The sequence below is a fragment of the Musa acuminata genome, chromosome BXJ2-11 (assembly GCF_036884655.1).
Source record: "Musa acuminata AAA Group cultivar baxijiao chromosome BXJ2-11, Cavendish_Baxijiao_AAA, whole genome shotgun sequence".
Lineage (NCBI taxonomy): Eukaryota > Viridiplantae > Streptophyta > Magnoliopsida > Zingiberales > Musaceae > Musa > Musa acuminata.
In genome coordinates, this window is record NC_088348.1 from 4,538,086 (window position 1) to 4,556,809 (window position 18,724).

An 18,724-nucleotide genomic window follows, 5' to 3' on the forward strand; every position below is an offset into this window, starting at 1 on the left:
GGAGGATAATCTATATTTTTGCAAGCCAATGCCAATATATGACTATGCTGTTTCTTTCTGGAGAATGCTGAGACATACTTTTCCTGGAAACTTGGGAGGCGGGTCGGAGCAGTGAAGCTCGTAGATGATTCGAGAATATAACAAGTGTGCTGCATTTGAACCGACGAATAATTAATTGCATTTGGGTTCTCGGAAGAAGAAACAAGATAGAGAGAGCACTATCGGTTTTGATAAAGAGTTTATTAGCAGCATAATGGCGTTGTTATTATTAGCTGCTGAAGAAGGAGTTAGTTATTAGCAAGACTTGGCTGGGGTGGGTTGGGTGGTGCAGAAAGCTTGGGGGGTCGGTGGGTGAAATATAATTATTTTCAATTTAAATATAGTTATTAGCAAGGTTTAGTCCCACATCGTAATTAATTTCAATGTAACATCCCTTTATCAATCCGTCGATCGGCGACACTGTTGTCTCTTCGGAGACATCCGATAAAATTGGAACGATACAGAGAAGATTAGCATGGCCCCTGCGCAAGGATGACACGCACAAATCGAGAAATGGTCCAAATTTTTTTTCCGATTCGCGTTCTCTTGTTCTCCATTTGATTTCCTATCCTTTTGCTCTTCTCTGATTTGATTTCCCAGCCTCCCCTCTTCTGATTCGGTTTTTGTTTTTGGTTTCTTTCTTATTGGCTGGTTCTTTATGATTTAGGGTTTTGTGCTCCGTTTTTTCCCATTCGTGTCCTATTCCGACTCGCTTTCATTTTTTGTTTCTTATTGGCTGTTAATCTGGTTCTTTAGGATTTAGGGTTCTGTGCTCCTTTTTCTCCCATTTGTGTTCTTATTTTGGTTTGTTTTCCATTTCTTTTTCTTTTTTTCTGCTGAATTTTTTTCTCGCTCTCAGTACTGTTTTGTCTCCTTTGTGGTTTTTAATCAAGTTCTCGTTTCTATTTCTCTCTCTCGATTTGTTTTGATTCTTCTCCGGTTCTGGAAACCAGAGGACATGGATGGATGGACTTCTGAGTTCGCTTCGCTTTAGATCACAGCACCATTCTTTACTCGCATAATGAGCAACGTTATCAGTTACGGCGCCGGCTGAATTGTTTTTTATGTTATCGACGGATACTCTACTCTTCTTCTTGACTTGTTCGACTTGCGCACTCCCATGAATACTTGCTTCTGGTCGAAGACGGCGTTATGTGTTGATGGTATTCGGACCTCTGATTAACATTGTAAGATTTGGTTCCTTCGCTTTCCTTTTACTTAAAAGTTATACAGACATGATTCGTTTTTGCGTCTAACCATGTCTGGATTGGCCATCTCCTTCCAAACATATATGATTGTGTCGTCTTTACAAGCAAAGAAAAAAAAAAAATGTATATGTTGTCGAGACTGCCGAGCATAACATGATATATGCATAAACGACAAGTTCTGGATGATTTTATCTTTAGAAAACCTTTAATGATCTTGCATGGATATTTTCTTTCTTGTAAAGTAGAAACCCATTTTTTTGAAGACTTAGATGAATCATACACCTTAAGGTTTCCTTTCTGTAGCAGACAAGTATTGAATGACTGGCATCATAATTATGTGTGTTTGTATATATGATGAAGACCTGAATTAGTTGCTTCTGACTTGGCACTGGCTACACAAATAACTGTAAAAATGTCTAGTGTTCCTTTATTTTCATTTACTAATGTATTTTTTTTTTTTTTTCGATTTGAAGTATCACCGATATCTTAACATGTGAAATTCTTGTGTATGGCCCGACTCCCATTTCTAACAACACCATATCTCTGTCCTCACCAATATTGGCTCTGCTGTTGCCTATTAGAGAGGTAGCAGGTTCAGCACCAAGAAATGGTTTCCATCTGTGTGCCATTGACAACCTAGAAACTTCAACTCATAGGATGAAGATGAAGCATGACACGAGTGCCATGCCCTTAACGATCCATCATGAACTGAAAGGACGTGATAGCTTTTAACGATCTGATGGTCTTGATACATGTGAATTAGTTGCTCACAGCATTGTATGTCAACGGAAGAAAGTTGAAGAGCGAAAAGAAGGCGGTTTGATCTATTCCATTGTCCAATGATTTCAAAATCAAGGAAGGTGCTTAGATAAATCTTGCTGCATGCAACCAGTGTAGGTGTTGCGCTATCTTCTGCCAGCACAATGTCAGGACAGGCCAGTAAACAGAGCACTAGGTCGGCACAAGCTTCTAGTGGTCGGTCATCTCTGTTCCCTCGGTGTCTTGGCACTAGGACATGCCAATGACACTGTGGGCTATATAACACACTATGCTGCTCAGATTCAGCAACTTTATACATAAGGTATCACAGCATCATTAGCACACTTTGCTGGATTGTTACTTGATAATCGTAAGAAGTAGGATCTTTTTTCATCGTCATGTTATTTTTGCAGTTCAGTCCATGGATTGCTTCATGACTACATCCATTTTAACCATAATCTTTCACTGTATTTAGCTTATGCCAATCCTGACTATCGCATATCAGAGTACGATGTCAACTCTATCAAGAACTTATGTTCCCTTAGCAAAATCTAGATTTCATTCGTGGAGTCCCAGCTATCTTCCCGTGACTATAGTTTTGGTTACCTTTTCGTATGTTGCCATTTAAATCTCCTTTCTCATCTTGATTGCAGGAGTTGATGTTGTTGTATCCAGGGTCCATGATTTGATCACATAGCCAGAAGAGCCTCTCATCTTATATGTATGAAATGCCAGCACACTTGTACCGACCATGCAGTGTCATGCGTGTCGAAGAGCACTAATTGCATCATTTGATGCTGAAATTACACTCAATATTGGTTGCGGAACATACGAGGCAAAACTCTGTGCTACAGCATATCGATTGTTATTACTGTCAAGTGATTGGCATGTATTCATATTTTTCCAAAAGAAATTATTGTGTTTCATATTTTGAATCTTCCAAATAAATTTACGAGGTTTATCCATAGTATAACAATTAATTTTGTCTTACGCACATAAATTAATTTTCCTATTTTGAAATCTCAAAATAAATTAATCAGATTCTTCCATCGTATAACAATTAATTTGCTTTTGTGCAACAAATGCATTGGGTAGCCTAATTATTAATTTTTATGATATGGAAGAATCTGATTAGTTTATTTATCTGCCTTTATCGTGTCCTTTGTGTGATTCAAAAATGACTCTGTTGATCGTCTTTTCTTAATCTGTGAATTTTCTAAATGATGTTGGCAGTATGAAAAAATAATGAGTCTGATCTCAAAAACTCTTGACTATGTTCATTGTTTAAAAGGTGTTACTCATTTCTAATACTTGTTGCCACAATTTTTTATTGGCTTAGTATGAAACTCTTCAAGCATGCCTGAGTTTTCTCCATCAGTTATAATGATTACAAACTCTGTGTCAAGATCAAGCAAACATTGTTTTATGAAATCAAAGGACCATCCATGTGAAATTTTTTCGGTGGATAAAGTCTATTTATGTTGTCGATGATTGGATCATGGTATGAGGATTTGTTATCCCTTAGGTATTATTTGTTTTGGCCCATTGATAGTACCATTTTGCTATTATAGAAGATATGTCGAAGAGAGAGTGTCTTGTTAGTCACAAATGTTCTGGACTCTCTAATATGGATTATTTTTTGTAGGAGTATATTAGAGATATTTTAACCCATGGATCATATGAGTTTACCTTTGGAAAAAGTGGCTTAACCGGAATAGGGTGGACTTCTCATAAGCCATATGCTTTCTGGACTTTATCCAATATGACAGTATTGGTTTATCTCCCAAATATATCATGATGTATTGTTCTTGTTAAGAATATTGCTGCACATCCAACAGTTTCTCTGTGTGCTTAATTTCTGCACTTTTTTGTTCATATAAAGTGATTTATTGCATCCAACGACTGTTCAAAATTTGGGCCTTCTTTACCATATATATTCTTCTATAAATCTCCCGATGGGTGGATAAATTCTTAATAGGAAATGTGTTTATATTTGGTAACAATGGGATGATTGAGATTACTGTTTCATTTTGAACGTGCTTTCCTTATAGATAGTTTATTCTCTATAATAATTAGCGGAATGAATGTGTACCAATATAATTTTCTTTCAAGATTACTTGTTTGTTAGTAGATTTATTTTTTTATTCTGGCCTCATTTCTTTTCGAATTCATTGGATCATCTCATGTTTCCGCTATAAAATTATAAGGTTCAAATATAGTATATACAAATTTTACTTGGAAAATGAAATAACAAAGGGTCGGTAGACCTGATCACGGTTTCAGAATTAATGATTTCGGTTATGGACGGTGTAGAATCGAATCGTTAAAACCCGGTTCTGATCTGATTCGGAGCCGTCGAATCCATTCCCGATCGCGTTATGGTAAGGGTTCTAAGTTTGTCCAGTGGTTCGTAAGGCTTACAGCTAGAAGACATTTAAGTGGGACCCACTTTATAGCAATGCTTTTTTCTGTGTGTTCGTGCCGCCGTTACCCACGTGCGGTGCTGTCCATGTAAATGCAATATCACGAGGATCACTTCGGTGCGCACGCGGGTATGCTACCCAGCGGGCAAGTCGTGTCGACTGAGTTCCGTTTCCGGGTTCACTTCCCTGAATATGCTGCACACGCGCGTGGCGTACGCGAACGGTGTACGCGCAGGAATCATGTGGTTGAAAAAGCGATCGTCATCCGACGCAGCGGGGAATTACGTTTCGTTTTACGAGGAAAAAAGATTCGACGCTTTGATAACCGTCTGATCTTGAGATCTTAACGGCTGAGAGAGGGCCACCGGCACATGTCAAAACAGCATCTATATCTTTGCAAGCTTGCTTCCAGCAGTCCAATACCAGACGCCTCAAGAGGAAGAAACCTTCGGCTTCGGTCTGTTGGGGCGATCTCGTATTCCCGCACGTCGCCGTCGAGGTCCATCTCCCCCTCTTAGCTTCTTCCATGGTTTTTCTTTTGTTTTTTCTCTTCTTTACCGAAGTTGATGATTTAGTGTTTTGATTGTTCCTTTTTTCCGATCTGAAATCGATCCATTTTCGTTTGATCCCGTATGGGTTTACTTCGGATCCACGAGCTGTTGCTATGGTCTGTGTTTCTGTAACTCTCCGCCTTTGCATCTGGGAGAAGAATCCAGATGTCTCGTTTTGGGTTCAAAATATGGGTTTTTTCGATTTCTTTTTTCTTATTTGTGATGGAATCTTGTAAATTTTGATTTTTCTTCTTGGTATCTAGATCATAAGATGAATACCTGTTATCATATTTGATTGTTGTGCTGCGGGATTATGGTTGTTTGTGTGCGGAATTTGCTTTATTTACTAAATAGGACATCTATCCCTGAGGTCTCCTTGGATCCAATGTAGTGCCATGTAAAAGTGGTGGTAGATCACAATTTTGATGATTTTCTTCCAAAAGGTGGTAATTTCATCGTTGATCTGTAGATTTAGTTTTTAGCTTTTTTTCCCCTCTTGTTTTGAAATTTATTAAACTGAAACTAAAAATTGTAAATTTTTTGTATATTTCTATATTGTGATTTTTGGCCAGGAATTCCATGGATCTGTTTTTTTTTATGATGGGTCATAGTATTTATGTTTTATATTAATAATAAGGTGTGTATGCCACAACTTTCTGTTAGGATAGAAAAACTTGTTCCGTGGCAAACTGTTAGCATCAGCATAATAGAACAGAAAATATGATGCTTTGACTATGAATGTCATATGTATATGCACTAGCATTTAGAATTATGCTGTTGAGATGCTGCAGGCGAGGTTTTAGTTGCTGGCAGCTGACAGTATGTACCATCAGCATGGTATGATAAATTGGATGTTCTTCTAGATCTAAAATGAAAATGCACAACGGGTTTCCAAAGGAAAAAGAGCTATCTACTTGTGTCCTTGGTCATTGGCTGATTCTCTAATCTCTGCTTTTGTCTAGCCTTGACAAGATGATGCGAGGTGACAAGATAAGAGTGGAAAACCAGAGACGTGATAGGGATAAGGGTTAGGTATCCTGGCACATGTTGGGATGAACTGGAACCTGTCCTTCTTGTTAATTGATTAATCTTATTAAAATACATGACACCAGGTCCACTCGATGATGAACAACGCAAGACAGGTTGTTAAAGGAGAAGCATATTGGTATCCTAGTATAATAATCTAGGATAAATTTAGTGTTGCTTAGATTATAGAGAATAAGTTGATAAGCCACAATATGAAACTTTAGGCAATAGTGATTGAACTAAGACTAAGATTTTAAATAAGTATCTTCAAAAATACATTTGGTTCTATGCTCAGAAGATCAACCACATAAATTATTTTATCATGACAATTAATATAAAAATAATAGCAAGGAGAAGGACATATGTATTATTCTTATTGATCTTACATATTCCTAGAATGGAGCGTTTCAATAGGCTTTTCATAAGACAGTGCTATTTATTTGTTTGATTAATGTGATAGAAGACACAATAGAGTTGTGATTAGCATTTATGACCATGGATGTAGTCATGTTCTCTATAACTATGTATGTACATCAAGGATGTTGTTGGGTGTTTTTCTCTTCAATTTGATTATGGATAAAGTTTCCGTATTCAAGATGAACTTCAATGGTGCATGTTCTTTGAGAATGATGTTCTTATTGATGAGAATTTAGTTGCATTTTAATTGGAACTTGACCATTGTTGACAAATGCTAGAAACTAGGTGTTTTAGATAATATGGAACTAAAACCAAACTACATGAAGTGACTTTAACGATTCCAAGGGAAGAATTTTGATTATAGTAATGATGAATGGACAAGCGTTTCCTAGAACTGTAACTTCTAAATATCTTGGATTCACATTCAGTGTAAAGACATTTTTTATAGAGTTGATATGGGATGGTCAAAGTAGGGAAGGACGTCAAACATTTTATGATGTCATGTGGATATTAAATTAAAATAAAATCTTATGATACAATGGTAAGGCCAACAATGATTTGTGTTGAAACATTGTGCAATTAGAAATTAGTATGTAGAAGAAGCTAGTGTCATAGAGATGGATGTGTCTGGTTACTAGAAATAATATAAAATAGGACAAGGAATTAGTGGATCCTTTCTTGTCAATTGCAGTTAATTTAGGCAGCCTATTACATGAGACTTCTGCCAATGTGGTATGACAAGGTTTAATATACACAGCCTTGCATTGCAAATTGCAATGTGGTTAGGTCGCAATGAAGCCACATTACTGCCACCAAGTTTCCCAAGTAAATGTAATTATATTTGAAGTTTTAGGTGCATCTTTGACCTTGATCCTCAACATCTATAACTATTCTTAAAATCTTTAGACCACATGCGTCACTTAAGATATGAAGTCACTAGAAGCTTGATTTGATGTTCTGTCACTGAAACAAGTTGAAATAATTTTGTGAAAACTCACAAGACAGCATGACACCTTTTGCTAAGGTTTCTGTATAGTCTCTGAAAGCATTAAGAGACATTTCCTTGGCCTGGTTGTTTTAGGTAGTTGTTTAGAATCATTAGTTATTTATTTATCTTCTAGGTCTTCTGTCTCATACAGTTGATAGAATTGTCATATGGAAGTGGCTAATTTTTATTTGTTTTTTTTAAACCATAATATAATGTTGATTCTCGTGTGATTCGTTTAACCCTTTAATCTTCTATATCAACCATCCTTCATTGCTGCATATAAATTTTGATTCTAGCCATGTTATTCAACCTTATTTTCTTCTGTCACTTGTCTGAAAAAAGATCTGACAGTTACTTGGGAAATGTGCAAATTTCAACACATGATTTTTTAGTAATAATGGACTCTGCTCAAGAGAATTGCTTTTCCCTGTTCTGTATATTGCTGCCATTGTTTAGTATGATATTTGATTCTTTTCATGTTTCTTAACTCGATATTCTTTGTCCTTATTGATTATAACAAGAATACTTTTCAATGATTAGGCAATTTGATATTGATTTATGGTCAATTTAAAATTATACAGTTGGACGATGGTGATTTGTTTTTTCAAAAAATTGTGCAGTGATGTAATGACGGTATGTAATTCGTTGGAGGGTAATTTGGGGTTTCTTTGCTAGAGGATAACCTAGGCTTACTCTTACTACGTTTTAGATGAATTTCTGTTATCTAATTTTACCATTGGAAGTTCTCCATTTTTTACTACTGTACATGATTTTTCATGTCTATTGAGCTTGTTTGAACTGCTGTGAGGATGAGTTCATTTAGAATCTTGCATAGCAAAATGCTAGTCTACATGGAATACTGAGGTTCAGAGATTGGCCAAGTCTATGTTGACATTGAAACATTGCGATTGTAATTGGTCCTATCAGTCAAATTATAATCATATATCATCGGATTGGAGTTGCTCAGTGTTAACACAGGAACAACCAGGTTCACCAGATTAATTTGGGATTGACCAGCATCTTCCAGCTAGGTTGAGATAGATTGGAATCCTCTGAATCATTTATGGTTTTGACTGAATTATTCTAGATCGAAATCAGTAGTAGTATGGTATGATTATGATAGGTTGAAAATTACTAGTGCTTTTATCAGTGTTAACTGGGATTGGCCATGATTACCCTGCCCCAAAATTCATGGATCACATGTCAAATCAGATTTCTTGATTTTTGACAATCCTCTGGAATTGCTTAAGCTATTGAATGTGTTATGAGTAGGTCAAGTGAGTTGTACACATCAGAACTAGAAGAATGCATGGAGTTTTTCTTCATCATTGGTACATGGCTGGGTAATCTTTGTTCCTAAGAGTCCAACCTCACAATCTTTTGAAGTCAATAATTTGGCATTTCTCCCATCTTTATGTGACTGATTATTCTAAACTATGCTTCAATGGTCCTAAAAAGAACAGAGTAGGTTGGTACTTAGGTTTTCCCTTGAAAAAGATGTCCATTTTATTAGTTTCCAATGTTGAAGGACAAAGTTTGCTTCATTTTGTCATAATACTTCTCTCATCCAAATTCCATACTATGCATATAATCTCTTTCTTCAATCTTTATACTATATTGTGGTATAACCCTGTCTTGCATATTATTATTTTTATTATTTTGTTTCTCAGTGTAAGGCAGAACTCTTGCTAACTGATTTCTGAAGAAAATTTGTGGATTTTCTTTGAATTGCATGGAGAACCTGTTACTTTTAGGTTGTTGTAGTTGATGTCTTTTTAACCTTGGGGTAGCATCAGTATTCACTGTTTTTGGACCACATTTTGATGTTTCTTGTGCATATCTTAAATTGTAAACATGTACTATCTATGCACACTGCTGTTATCCTTGTTTATGGAATGACTTTCATCAAAATATCTCAAGCTGTCTGGCTTAGTTCTAGGAATTCTTTTGATGCCTATTCTTTTCAAATCTTCTTATTTGCCAGATCATTTGCAGTAGGTTTTCCTAGACTATTCCGGCACAAGCTAGCTGAAATGGCTGAAACGGATAAGAACATTGAGATCTGGAAAGTCAAGAAATTGATCAAGGCTCTGGAAGCAGCTAGAGGTAATGGCACTAGCATGATCTCTCTAATTATGCCGCCTCGTGATCAAGTTTCTCGAGTCACTAAGATGCTGGGTGATGAATATGGAACTGCATCAAATATCAAAAGTAGAGTCAATCGACAGTCTGTTCTAGGTGCGATTACTTCCGCTCAGCAGAGACTCAAGCTATACAACAAGGTTCCTCCGAATGGACTAGTTTTATACACTGGAACTATTGTTACTGAAGATGGAAAAGAGAAGAAAGTCACAATAGATTTTGAGCCATTCAAGCCCATCAATGCATCTCTTTACCTCTGTGATAACAAGTTTCATACAGAGGCATTAAATGAACTTTTGGAATCTGATGACAAGTTTGGTTTCATAGTTATGGATGGCAATGGTACACTCTTTGGCACTTTAAGTGGAAATACACGTGAGGTTCTTCACAAGTTCACAGTTGACCTTCCAAAAAAGCATGGTAGAGGTGGTCAATCAGCACTACGATTTGCTCGCCTTAGGATGGAGAAGCGCCATAACTATGTCCGCAAAACTGCTGAGCTTGCGACTCAATTTTTTATCAATCCTGCCACAAGTCAGCCTAATGTTGCAGGATTAATTCTGGCTGGGTCTGCTGATTTTAAGACAGAGTTAAGCCAATCTGATATGTTTGATCAACGGCTACAGGCTAAAATTCTCAATGTGGTTGATGTGTCATATGGAGGCGAGAATGGTTTCAACCAAGCCATTGAGCTATCAGCTGAGATTCTATCAAATGTCAAGTTCATACAGGAAAAGAAATTGATAGGCAAGTACTTTGAGGAAATAAGTCAAGACACAGGAAAGTATGTGTTTGGTGTTGAGGACACCTTGAAAGCTCTTGAGATGGGTGCCGTTGAGACCTTGATTGTGTGGGAAAATTTGGATATAAACCGGTATGTCCTGAAGCATAGCACTAGTGGTGAGACTGTCATAAAGCATTTGCGGAAGGATCAGGAAACAGATCAGAATAATTTTTTGGATTCCGTAACCTCCTCAGAGCTGGAAGTACAGGAGAAAATTTCCCTGCTGGAGTGGTTTGCAAATGAATACAAGCGCTTTGGATGTACTCTTGAATTTGTTACTAACAAATCTCAGGAGGGATCTCAGTTTTGCAGAGGCTTCGGTGGCATTGGGGGAATCCTTCGTTATCAGCTTGACTTGAGGGCCTTCGATGAGCTTTCCGACGAGGAATATGATGAAGATTCCGAATAGCAATCAGCCAACCAATTACTGGATTCGGTCCAGAGGGAGCCTGTGCTGGCCCCACCTGTGACCGAACTTGCTCTCTTGAATTGCACACATCTCAAAAACTATGGACGGGGTATGATACTTTTTTTCTTTTATTATCATTCTGTTAGAACATCAGCATTTCCTACAGTTGTGAATTTTCAGGTTCTAAATCTCATAGTTTATTTCTACAACCTATAGTCTTTTCATCATGCAGGAGCTGCACAACAGATTGAGGCGACAAAGCGTGGGACTTAATTAGCTGCTGAAATGAGATATACTTACGCAGAAGATGAAGGTTTCTCGGATGCAGTGGTTAACGTGAAAACGTGGGACCAGTTATTTATAATATAATACCTGGGTACTATGGTCTGTTTTGTTTTCTGTCGATGCTGTCTTCCAGTCTTAGCCAGTCGGAAGATTTGTCATTAGGTTTGATTTGATGCTTGCAACTGCTTTCTTCTTAAGATAGAACCTATTTTATTATATATGTGCTGTTATTAGCAAGACCGTTCTGCGTCACTCTCAGCATAATCGAGAAATGCGACTCTTTTATTGTCTATGGTCGGTAGCATTGTCAGTCATATATCGGAAGAAAGCTGTGTTCTTATGACTGGGCCTTCTCTGACTCGGAGCAAAGAGGTATTGCATTCAATCAGGTGCGTCTTTTCTTTTTGCTTGTGTTATTCATCTATTGATTGGATGGTATCCTTAATCTGAGATTGGTCTTCAAATCTGGTTTCGGCCCCTGTCATTCTAAATGTCAGCCTAGTCAAAGAGATGGAAGTGTTTGTGTGAAGAGCGGGTGTTTTGGGGTGGGTTGGTTGGCCCACATGGATGGTTTTCCACAATTAATGTGGTAGGCGTTGTTGGCTCAATGGTACCAATCAACGTTAATTGTTATTACTATCACCTGTGCGTTGCACCACTTTCCCTCCCTCCAGCATTAACTCTCCTGTGACTCTTCTCTTGCAAGCTAACAACACAGTTTCGATCATGAAAACAGACAGTAGCATTAATAGCTGCTGGATAAGGATTAACATCAATTTCCATCTCAATCCATAGAATAGAGAGGATCACATGGATGTATGTTTGTTGGGAGGGGATTTTTTAACCACAATCTATCAATTTGGCACATCAAACAAGCAATTACTAAGCAGTCAAATTTTGGTAATCAAACTAACACGCTCTCTCAACTACTCTCTTTATGCTTCACGTATCACTAATTCATTGAAAAGAAGAAGCTTCCCCGTCTTCCCGAGTCTTTAATGCCTCCCAACTATCAGCAGCTGTTGTTCCAACACCCATAAGGCTCACGATTTTTCGCTTCGACTCCCATCCTTCCTCCCGCCCACTGCATCGAAATCCACTCGAGTTTGGATCTCGGCAGTCCCAGGTACCGATAGGTGCTTGAAGGAGCTCTCTCTCTCTCTCTCTCTCTCTCTTTTTGTTGCGGTCTTTGGTTGATTGAACTTGGAGTGAACAAGAGAGAGAGAGAGAGAGATCTGAATGGTTTTTAGTAGCTTTGGAGCCTCCGACACAAAACTTTTTGCCTTTATTTTTTTTATTGTGAGGTGGGTTTGATGAACAGTTCCGACGGCAATTCCGAAGGCTTTCTCCAGTTCTTTGCTTCTTTTGCTGTTTGATTTGGCCAGATATGGTTGGATAGGACGATTGAAGCGTGCTAGAGTTGATTTATGCCTGTAAGCTAAGAGCTTTGTAGGTTAGCTCGAGAAGATCTACAGTTCGTTGGTCGGCTGGCATGTTGGAGACCGGCTCTCTAATTCTGTGAGGTACAATTAACGAGAAGAGGCATGAAAATTAACTTGTTGTTGCAAATTTGGCTGACCGAGTTCTCGTATTTTTTTCTCCAGGAGAAGGAAGATGTCTGGAGTTGGGAAATCACATTGACGGCATCATCCAATCAAGCCCTGTTCTTCGCTTATTTCCTATTATTTCTTAGCAAATCTTATTACTGGCTGAACTAGTGAAGTTCTGCTGTGTTCACTACTCGAGAGAAAGATGGTTGGCACTGTTGAAAAGAATCATGCTTCTGTTAACTCGAACGGTTCCCTTCACAATTCCAATGGTGCCGAAGAAAAGCTAGATGAGCTTCGTCGCCTCCTCGGCAAAACTGATGGTGACCTGCTAAAGATAGTTGGTGTTGGGGCTGGTGCCTGGGGCAGTGTGTTTGCTGCCCTCCTGCAAGATGCTTATGGTCATTTTCGTGATAAGGTTCAGATAAGGATATGGAGACGGCCTGGTAGATCAGTTGATCGATCCACAGCTGAGCATCTGTTTGAGGTTATCAATTCAAGGGAGGATGTTTTAAGACGTTTGATCAGACGATGCGCCTATTTAAAGTATGTGGAGGCAAGGCTTGGTGATCGAACACTGTATGCCGATGAGATATTGAGGGATGGTTTCTGCTTAAACATGATTGATACACCATTTTGCCCTTTGAAGGTTGTGACTAATTTGCAGGAGTCAGTATGGGATGCGGATATTGTCGTGAATGCTCTGCCTTCCACGGAGACGAGGGAAGTGTTTGAAGAAATTAGTAGGTATTGGAAGGAGAGAATTACTGTTCCCATTATTATCTCTCTTGCAAAGGGTATAGAGGCAGCTTTGGATCCCGTCCCACGTATAATTACACCTACTCAGATGATCAAATGTGCAAGTAAACCTTTTTCGCTCTTTGTATATATAAGCAAATGCATAATCACGTAGGTTACTAAGGCTCACCAATATATTTTGTGCTTCCATCATGATATATCTGTTCTTTATTTTTTAGTATTTACAACTTCCATCCCTGCATCTCTGCAAGGAGTGGGAAACAATAAAAAAAAAAAAAGAAGCAAGTTACTTGAATCATGGATATGGAAACATAGAAAAGTATGAAATCATTCTATGACATGCCAACTGTGATACCACCACTTAAACAATTATGGTTTGGTAATGTTTCCTTTTGCAGTCATTAGATAGATGTGTTAATATGCTATATACATTTACACAAAGCAAATAGTCCTGATACACATCATTTTGGAGAGCTAATGCACTTATCTTTCTGGGTGTCCAATACACTTATTGTTGCTGCTGTAGCCAACATTTTTAACACTCCTTATCTTTAAGCCAAAGTCTAATTCATATATAAATTATTTTTTATGGTTTTTTCTGTGGTCATTGGTAATATTTTATTTTCTGCAACTCTAGGCATGATATAGACTGTAGTTATGAATGTTATTCTCGTCTCATAGTTCTTCTGTAATGAACATGAATTGGCAGCTGGAGTTCCAATTGAAAACATTCTTTATCTTGGGGGTCCAAACATTGCTTCAGAGATTTACAACAAGGAATATGCTAATGCTCGAATCTGTGGATCAGAGAAGTGGAGCAAACCTCTCGCCAAATTCTTGCGACAGCCATATTTCATTGTATGGGACAACAGTGACCTAGTTACTCATGAAGTGATGGGTGGTTTGAAGAATGTTTATGCTATTGGTGCTGGTAAATTTTATTTTCTTGCCAATACTTCATTTTTTCCCCAAAAATGAAAACCATATTCAGCAATTCATAATTGTTTGCTGAGTGCATTAACTGGTTGGATTAGCAGAAGATTCATTGAACATGTGACTCACCAAGAATTTTGTGGTTCATAACCTGATTATCAAGTTGTTTAATTAGCAGGATATTTTTGGTATTATTCATAAGAATTTCTATAACGGAACTTAAAAGGTTTTCTTCAATTATTTCATAGCTATGGGTGCAGGTAGCTAGCAATGATCATCGTTTTAGTTGTGTGCATTAGTTGGTGTATGATGTTCTAAAACGCTATTGCTTGGGTTAGACTGTATGAACAGAAAAGCAATTCCCCAATGTGCTTTACTGTATGTAGCCTTGGTATCTATAAGCAATTTTGGTGATGCCAGCTTTTGGATAAAACAAGTAGCTTATATCAGTCTATGAGATGTGTCATGAGTTGAGCTTGCATTAAAATCATGCTAGACTCTAATTAATGTTTTTAGACTTTCTGTTCTTTCTCGCTTGAAAAGAACAGATAAGTAATGATGATTCTGACCATGGAGATGATAGTTTCTAGCCTATACTCTCTGGAGAGTGAGAGTTCTCCACTATGAAAACCACTCTCTCATCACCTCACTAACCCTTGAGCGTTAGTAACAAGCTAAAATTCCCATGAAAACCACTCTCTCATCACCTCACTAAACACCTTTTGAGATAATCACAGAGAAAGACTGTGTATCTTTATTGCAAAACCATAGAAGAGACGCCACTATGTTCATGGGCATTTAACCTACTAGTGGAACGAACAAGAACTACTCCAAATCCTGGAGAGTGAATTGCATGCACTGATCATGGTGAAATCATTTTGTCAACTTAAGTCCTAATAGAAATAGGACAAGATTGATGACCAATTTCTAATATAACTGGTGCTGGCTGAAAACATCTTTCTTACTACTTCATTGTCTTCTTCACCCTTATACCCTTCCGTATCATTTTGTATGGTTACAAACATTTTGTATGTTCCATATTTTGGTAATAGAAATATTGATTGTATGTTACATATTTTGGATCAGTTTCTATGGACACTCACACAACACTTGTGTCTTTAGAAACTCATTGCTTTAAATAATTAGAAAAGTTTTGGCAACTAAACAGTAAGTTTCCTTTCAACATTCCCTGTTCTTGCTAAATTGTATACCAACCATTCTTCTCAATGACCAAGCTACACCACACTGGAGGAGTTGAGGCTTTTTTCTATTTTCTAAGTTAAGGCTTTAATATGTGGTACCGTCTGCAAGAAATATTTTTAAGGCCTTTTGCATCAACTAATGACCCATTTGTTTGAATATGATTTCATATGACTATGCAATTAAGAATCTTTAATTTAGTCACTTATTTACATAATAGAATTTCTGCATATATGATTACCATAATTTCTTCTGTTTAATTTTTTTTTTGGTATTGTACTGATAATTGATAAAGATGTTTGTAAAAATTGGCTTCTACGAATTTGGCAGCAGCCTTTCTTTAAAGAGGTAATGTACTTAGCACAATGACATAAATGTCTCATTCTTCAAAGTATAGAGGCTATTTCTCAACCATTGTTCTTAGAGAAGTGTTGGTAAGTCCTTTAAAGAGGCTATTTTGTAGCCGTTGCTCTTTTAAGAGGTAGTGTTCTCAATCTTTTGTGGTAATCACTCGAATATTTGGTTTTAGGTTATTTAACTTTGGAGCAAATGAGCACAACAAATTTATAGTCAATGTTAACCTTGTTCAGCAGATACAATTTTTCAATTTTTTTATTTCTTCAGAAAATATATGATTCTAGGGTAGAATGAAATGTAAGAAAGGGAATTCTATGCTAGTGATAAATCCAATGTTACAATGACGAGATAGAGTGATGATCCATCTTGGTAGCCAACTTGTCAAAATATCTAGAGAGATTAGGAAAATGAACTACGGAGTCTCTTTATGTTTAACGATTGCTGAAGATGAGCTTAGAAGTTAATTTCCTAGTAGCAGACTTAAAACAAGCAGAAATTGCTTTAATTTAGTATGAAATGGAAAAAAAGAGAGAATCATTATTGAACGTATGCATAAGTTTCATCAGATGATTATAGAAGTCCATACATGTGAAAAACTAGATCGAGGTTCAATGAGTTCCTTACCACTTAATTAAAAGAAGTTGAAAATTTAAAAGGTGGCAGGAACAAGAAATTGCATCTCATATAACGCTTGGGATCTAGAAGATATATATGTTTGTTAATGGAGAATATGTGATACTTCATGTGAAAGCCTCAACAAAACATCTTCCATCACAGTTACTACATGCACTCATTCCAGTTTGCCAGTAAAGAAGTTCATTTACTTGGTCTATTGATTATAAATGAAGGTTGATTTGTCTAAAAAACTTATGTAGGATTATGTCAAATTAATTTTTGGCATGATTTGTTAATTATTTCTTATTAAGTTGAATCTGTTGAAAATGTACTGCTTGTCATACTCATTTTATAGTTTGTTTATTTATTTAGGAATGGTAGCAGCTCTGACAAATGAGAGTGCAACAAGCAAATCAGTGTACTTCGCCCATTGCACATCTGAAATGATATTTATTACTCACTTGTTGACTGAACAACCAGAAAAACTGGCTGGTCCATTATTAGCGGATACTTATGTGACCCTATTAAAGGGTCGGAATGCATGGTATGGGCAAATGCTTGCCAAGGGAGAACTGAGTCCTGACATGGGTGACAGCATCAAAGGGAAAGGAATGATTCAGGTATGTGATGTTTGATAGCTTTGCAGCTCTACTTTTCATACAACAATTCAAATTGTCTAGGTTTTGATGATCCAATTTTTACATGTTTTCATTCATGATCTTGCATGGCATTGCATTCTTATTTCATTGAACCTCTTAGTCAAGTGATATTTAATTAGTTCCTTTTTCTTGTAGGGTGTTTCTGCAATTGGTGCATTCTATGAACTACTTAGTCAGCCTAGCTTAAACGTGTTGCATCCCGAGGATAACACACCCGTTGCTCCAGCTGAGCTGTGTCCCATCCTTAGAACACTTTACAGAATACTGATTAGAAGGTTGGCTTTCTTTCCTTTATAACATCTCTGAAAAAGATTAAGATTGGCTTATAAGGGTCTGATAAATGTACTACTATCAACTTCAGCTTAAACATTTTAGTCAGTGATTTAGATCAAACAAAGTTGATAGGCCAATTAGCCCATCAGACTCGGGTCATGATATTTTGTATCAGAGCCGACCTAGCATTTGGGCATGGTGAGGGCACCACTAAGCTACGCCTCACATGCATTATGCTAGAACCTGATCTGGGTTATGTTGGGCTTTGACGATGACGTCAAGCCTTTGAGTGGGGGTGATTGTAACACCCCTGATTAGTCTCACATTGAAAGTAGATAAGATTAAGATTGATTTATAAGGATCTGATGAGTGTACTGCTATCCATTTCAGCTTAAACATTTTGATCAGTGGTTTAAACCAAACGAAGTTGATAGACCAGTTAACCCATCAGGCTCGGGTCATGATATTACGATTATTCTACTTTCAGCTTTTAGTCTGTTCTTTGTTTAAAATATATCATCATCACATTTGTCACCTCATTTCAGTGTGTAGTCTATTCTTTGTTTAAAATATATCATCATCACATTTGTCACCTCATTTCAGTGTCTAGTCTATTCTTTGTTTAAAATAATAGCACTAATAGTCTCAAGGTGTTGATCAAAGATGGGTGTATGTATGTCGTATTCATCGGTTCTCATTTATTCCATCGTTCAAGCTGAATACAAGTATTCTTACTTAATTTAAAACCTCTTTTGTTAAAAGAATTCTATGTGATGTTCAGGGAGTGTCCTTCACAAGCCATTCTTCAAGCGCTACAAGATGAAACCATGAACGATCCTCGTGAAAGGATCGAGCTGGCTCAGAGTCAAGCTTTCTACAGGCCATCGCTTCTTGGCCAACCTTAACAGCATCTGTTGACGATCAAGGAGAGGTCTTATGTTATGGTTTCATCTTTTCTCCCATTGATGAAGCTAAAATGGAATAACTGCTTAGATACCGAGCAAAGTGTTCGGTGAGAGAAGATGAATCGTCAGTCAGTGAAAATTTCTGTCATAAAATGGGTGGCTTCTAAGGAGGCTTGATTAAGCTTGTCATGTCATGTAAATGGGTTGTTCAGTTGCACCTTATGAATAATCAGAATCTACATATATATGTATGTATATATATATATATAATGTTGTGTTAGATAAAAAAAATAGAAACATGTTTATGATCGTAGCAAGGAGTTTAATTCCTTGCTAAAATAGAAAAGATGAGTTAGTGGAAGCCAACAATAGAAATTAGATTAGCTACCAAGTGACACAAAATGTATCAGCAGGCTGCACACACACAAGCATGAAAATAGTGTAC

At 37.2% G+C, this 18,724-nt stretch overlaps 2 protein-coding genes, 1 long non-coding RNA gene and 1 other non-coding gene across 7 annotated transcripts; all 4 read left to right on the forward strand.

Moving 5' to 3' along the window:
• The first annotated feature begins 357 nt into the window (after positions 1-357).
• LOC135627505 (uncharacterized) lies at positions 358-2,982 on the forward strand. Its single transcript, XR_010492637.1, has 2 exons — positions 358-1,226; positions 2,660-2,982. It is a non-coding gene; the product is annotated as an uncharacterized LOC135627505 (long non-coding RNA).
• On the forward strand, positions 465-567 carry LOC135628038 (U6 spliceosomal RNA). The gene has a single exon (XR_010492764.1). It is a non-coding gene; the product is annotated as a U6 spliceosomal RNA (small nuclear RNA).
• Positions 2,983-4,771: 1,789 nt separating the features above from the next.
• Positions 4,772-11,323, forward strand: LOC135581999 (eukaryotic peptide chain release factor subunit 1-3-like). 3 transcript variants are annotated; one of them, XM_065134115.1, is made up of 3 exons: positions 4,772-4,928; positions 9,396-10,855; positions 10,979-11,323. In XM_065134115.1, exons 1-2 carry the CDS (start codon positions 4,801-4,803, stop codon positions 10,744-10,746), a joined length of 1,479 nt encoding a protein of 492 aa, XP_064990187.1. In that variant the 5' UTR covers positions 4,772-4,800; the 3' UTR covers positions 10,747-10,855; positions 10,979-11,323. The 3 variants fall into 3 exon arrangements, with proteins under 3 accessions (XP_064990187.1, XP_064990188.1, XP_064990189.1); XM_065134116.1 differs by having other exon boundaries at positions 4,826-4,928; positions 9,407-10,855; XM_065134117.1 differs by having other exon boundaries at positions 4,852-4,928; positions 9,410-10,855.
• A 374-nt stretch (positions 11,324-11,697) lies between these two features.
• On the forward strand, positions 11,698-18,524 carry LOC135627800 (probable glycerol-3-phosphate dehydrogenase [NAD(+)] 1, cytosolic). 2 transcript variants are annotated; one of them, XM_065134118.1, is made up of 6 exons: positions 11,909-12,554; positions 12,636-13,441; positions 14,047-14,268; positions 16,815-17,062; positions 17,237-17,376; positions 18,156-18,524. In XM_065134118.1, exons 2-6 carry the CDS (start codon positions 12,784-12,786, stop codon positions 18,277-18,279), a joined length of 1,392 nt encoding a protein of 463 aa, XP_064990190.1. In that variant the 5' UTR covers positions 11,909-12,554; positions 12,636-12,783; the 3' UTR covers positions 18,280-18,524. The 2 variants fall into 2 exon arrangements, with proteins under 2 accessions (XP_064990192.1, XP_064990190.1); XM_065134120.1 differs by lacking the exon at positions 17,237-17,376 and having other exon boundaries at positions 11,698-12,554.
• The last annotated feature ends 200 nt before the right edge of the window (positions 18,525-18,724 follow it).

What these genes read in the sequence shown, in the direction of transcription:
- LOC135581999 (XM_065134115.1), top strand. Translation starts at nt 4,801, where the DNA reads ATGTCAAAACAGCATCTATATCTTTGCAAGCTTGCTTCCAGCAGTCCA. An exon ending in TCCCGCACGTCGCCGTCGAG is followed by an intron (nt 4,929 to 9,395) that starts GTCCATCTCCCC and finishes CTTATTTGCCAG; the next exon opens with ATCATTTGCAGTAGGTTTTC.
- LOC135627800 (XM_065134118.1), top strand. Translation starts at nt 12,784, where the DNA reads ATGGTTGGCACTGTTGAAAAGAATCATGCTTCTGTTAACTCGAACGGT. An exon ending in TGTTTATGCTATTGGTGCTG is followed by an intron (nt 14,269 to 16,814) that starts GTAAATTTTATT and finishes TTATTTATTTAG; the next exon opens with GAATGGTAGCAGCTCTGACA. An exon ending in AAGGGAAAGGAATGATTCAG is followed by an intron (nt 17,063 to 17,236) that starts GTATGTGATGTT and finishes TTTTTCTTGTAG; the next exon opens with GGTGTTTCTGCAATTGGTGC.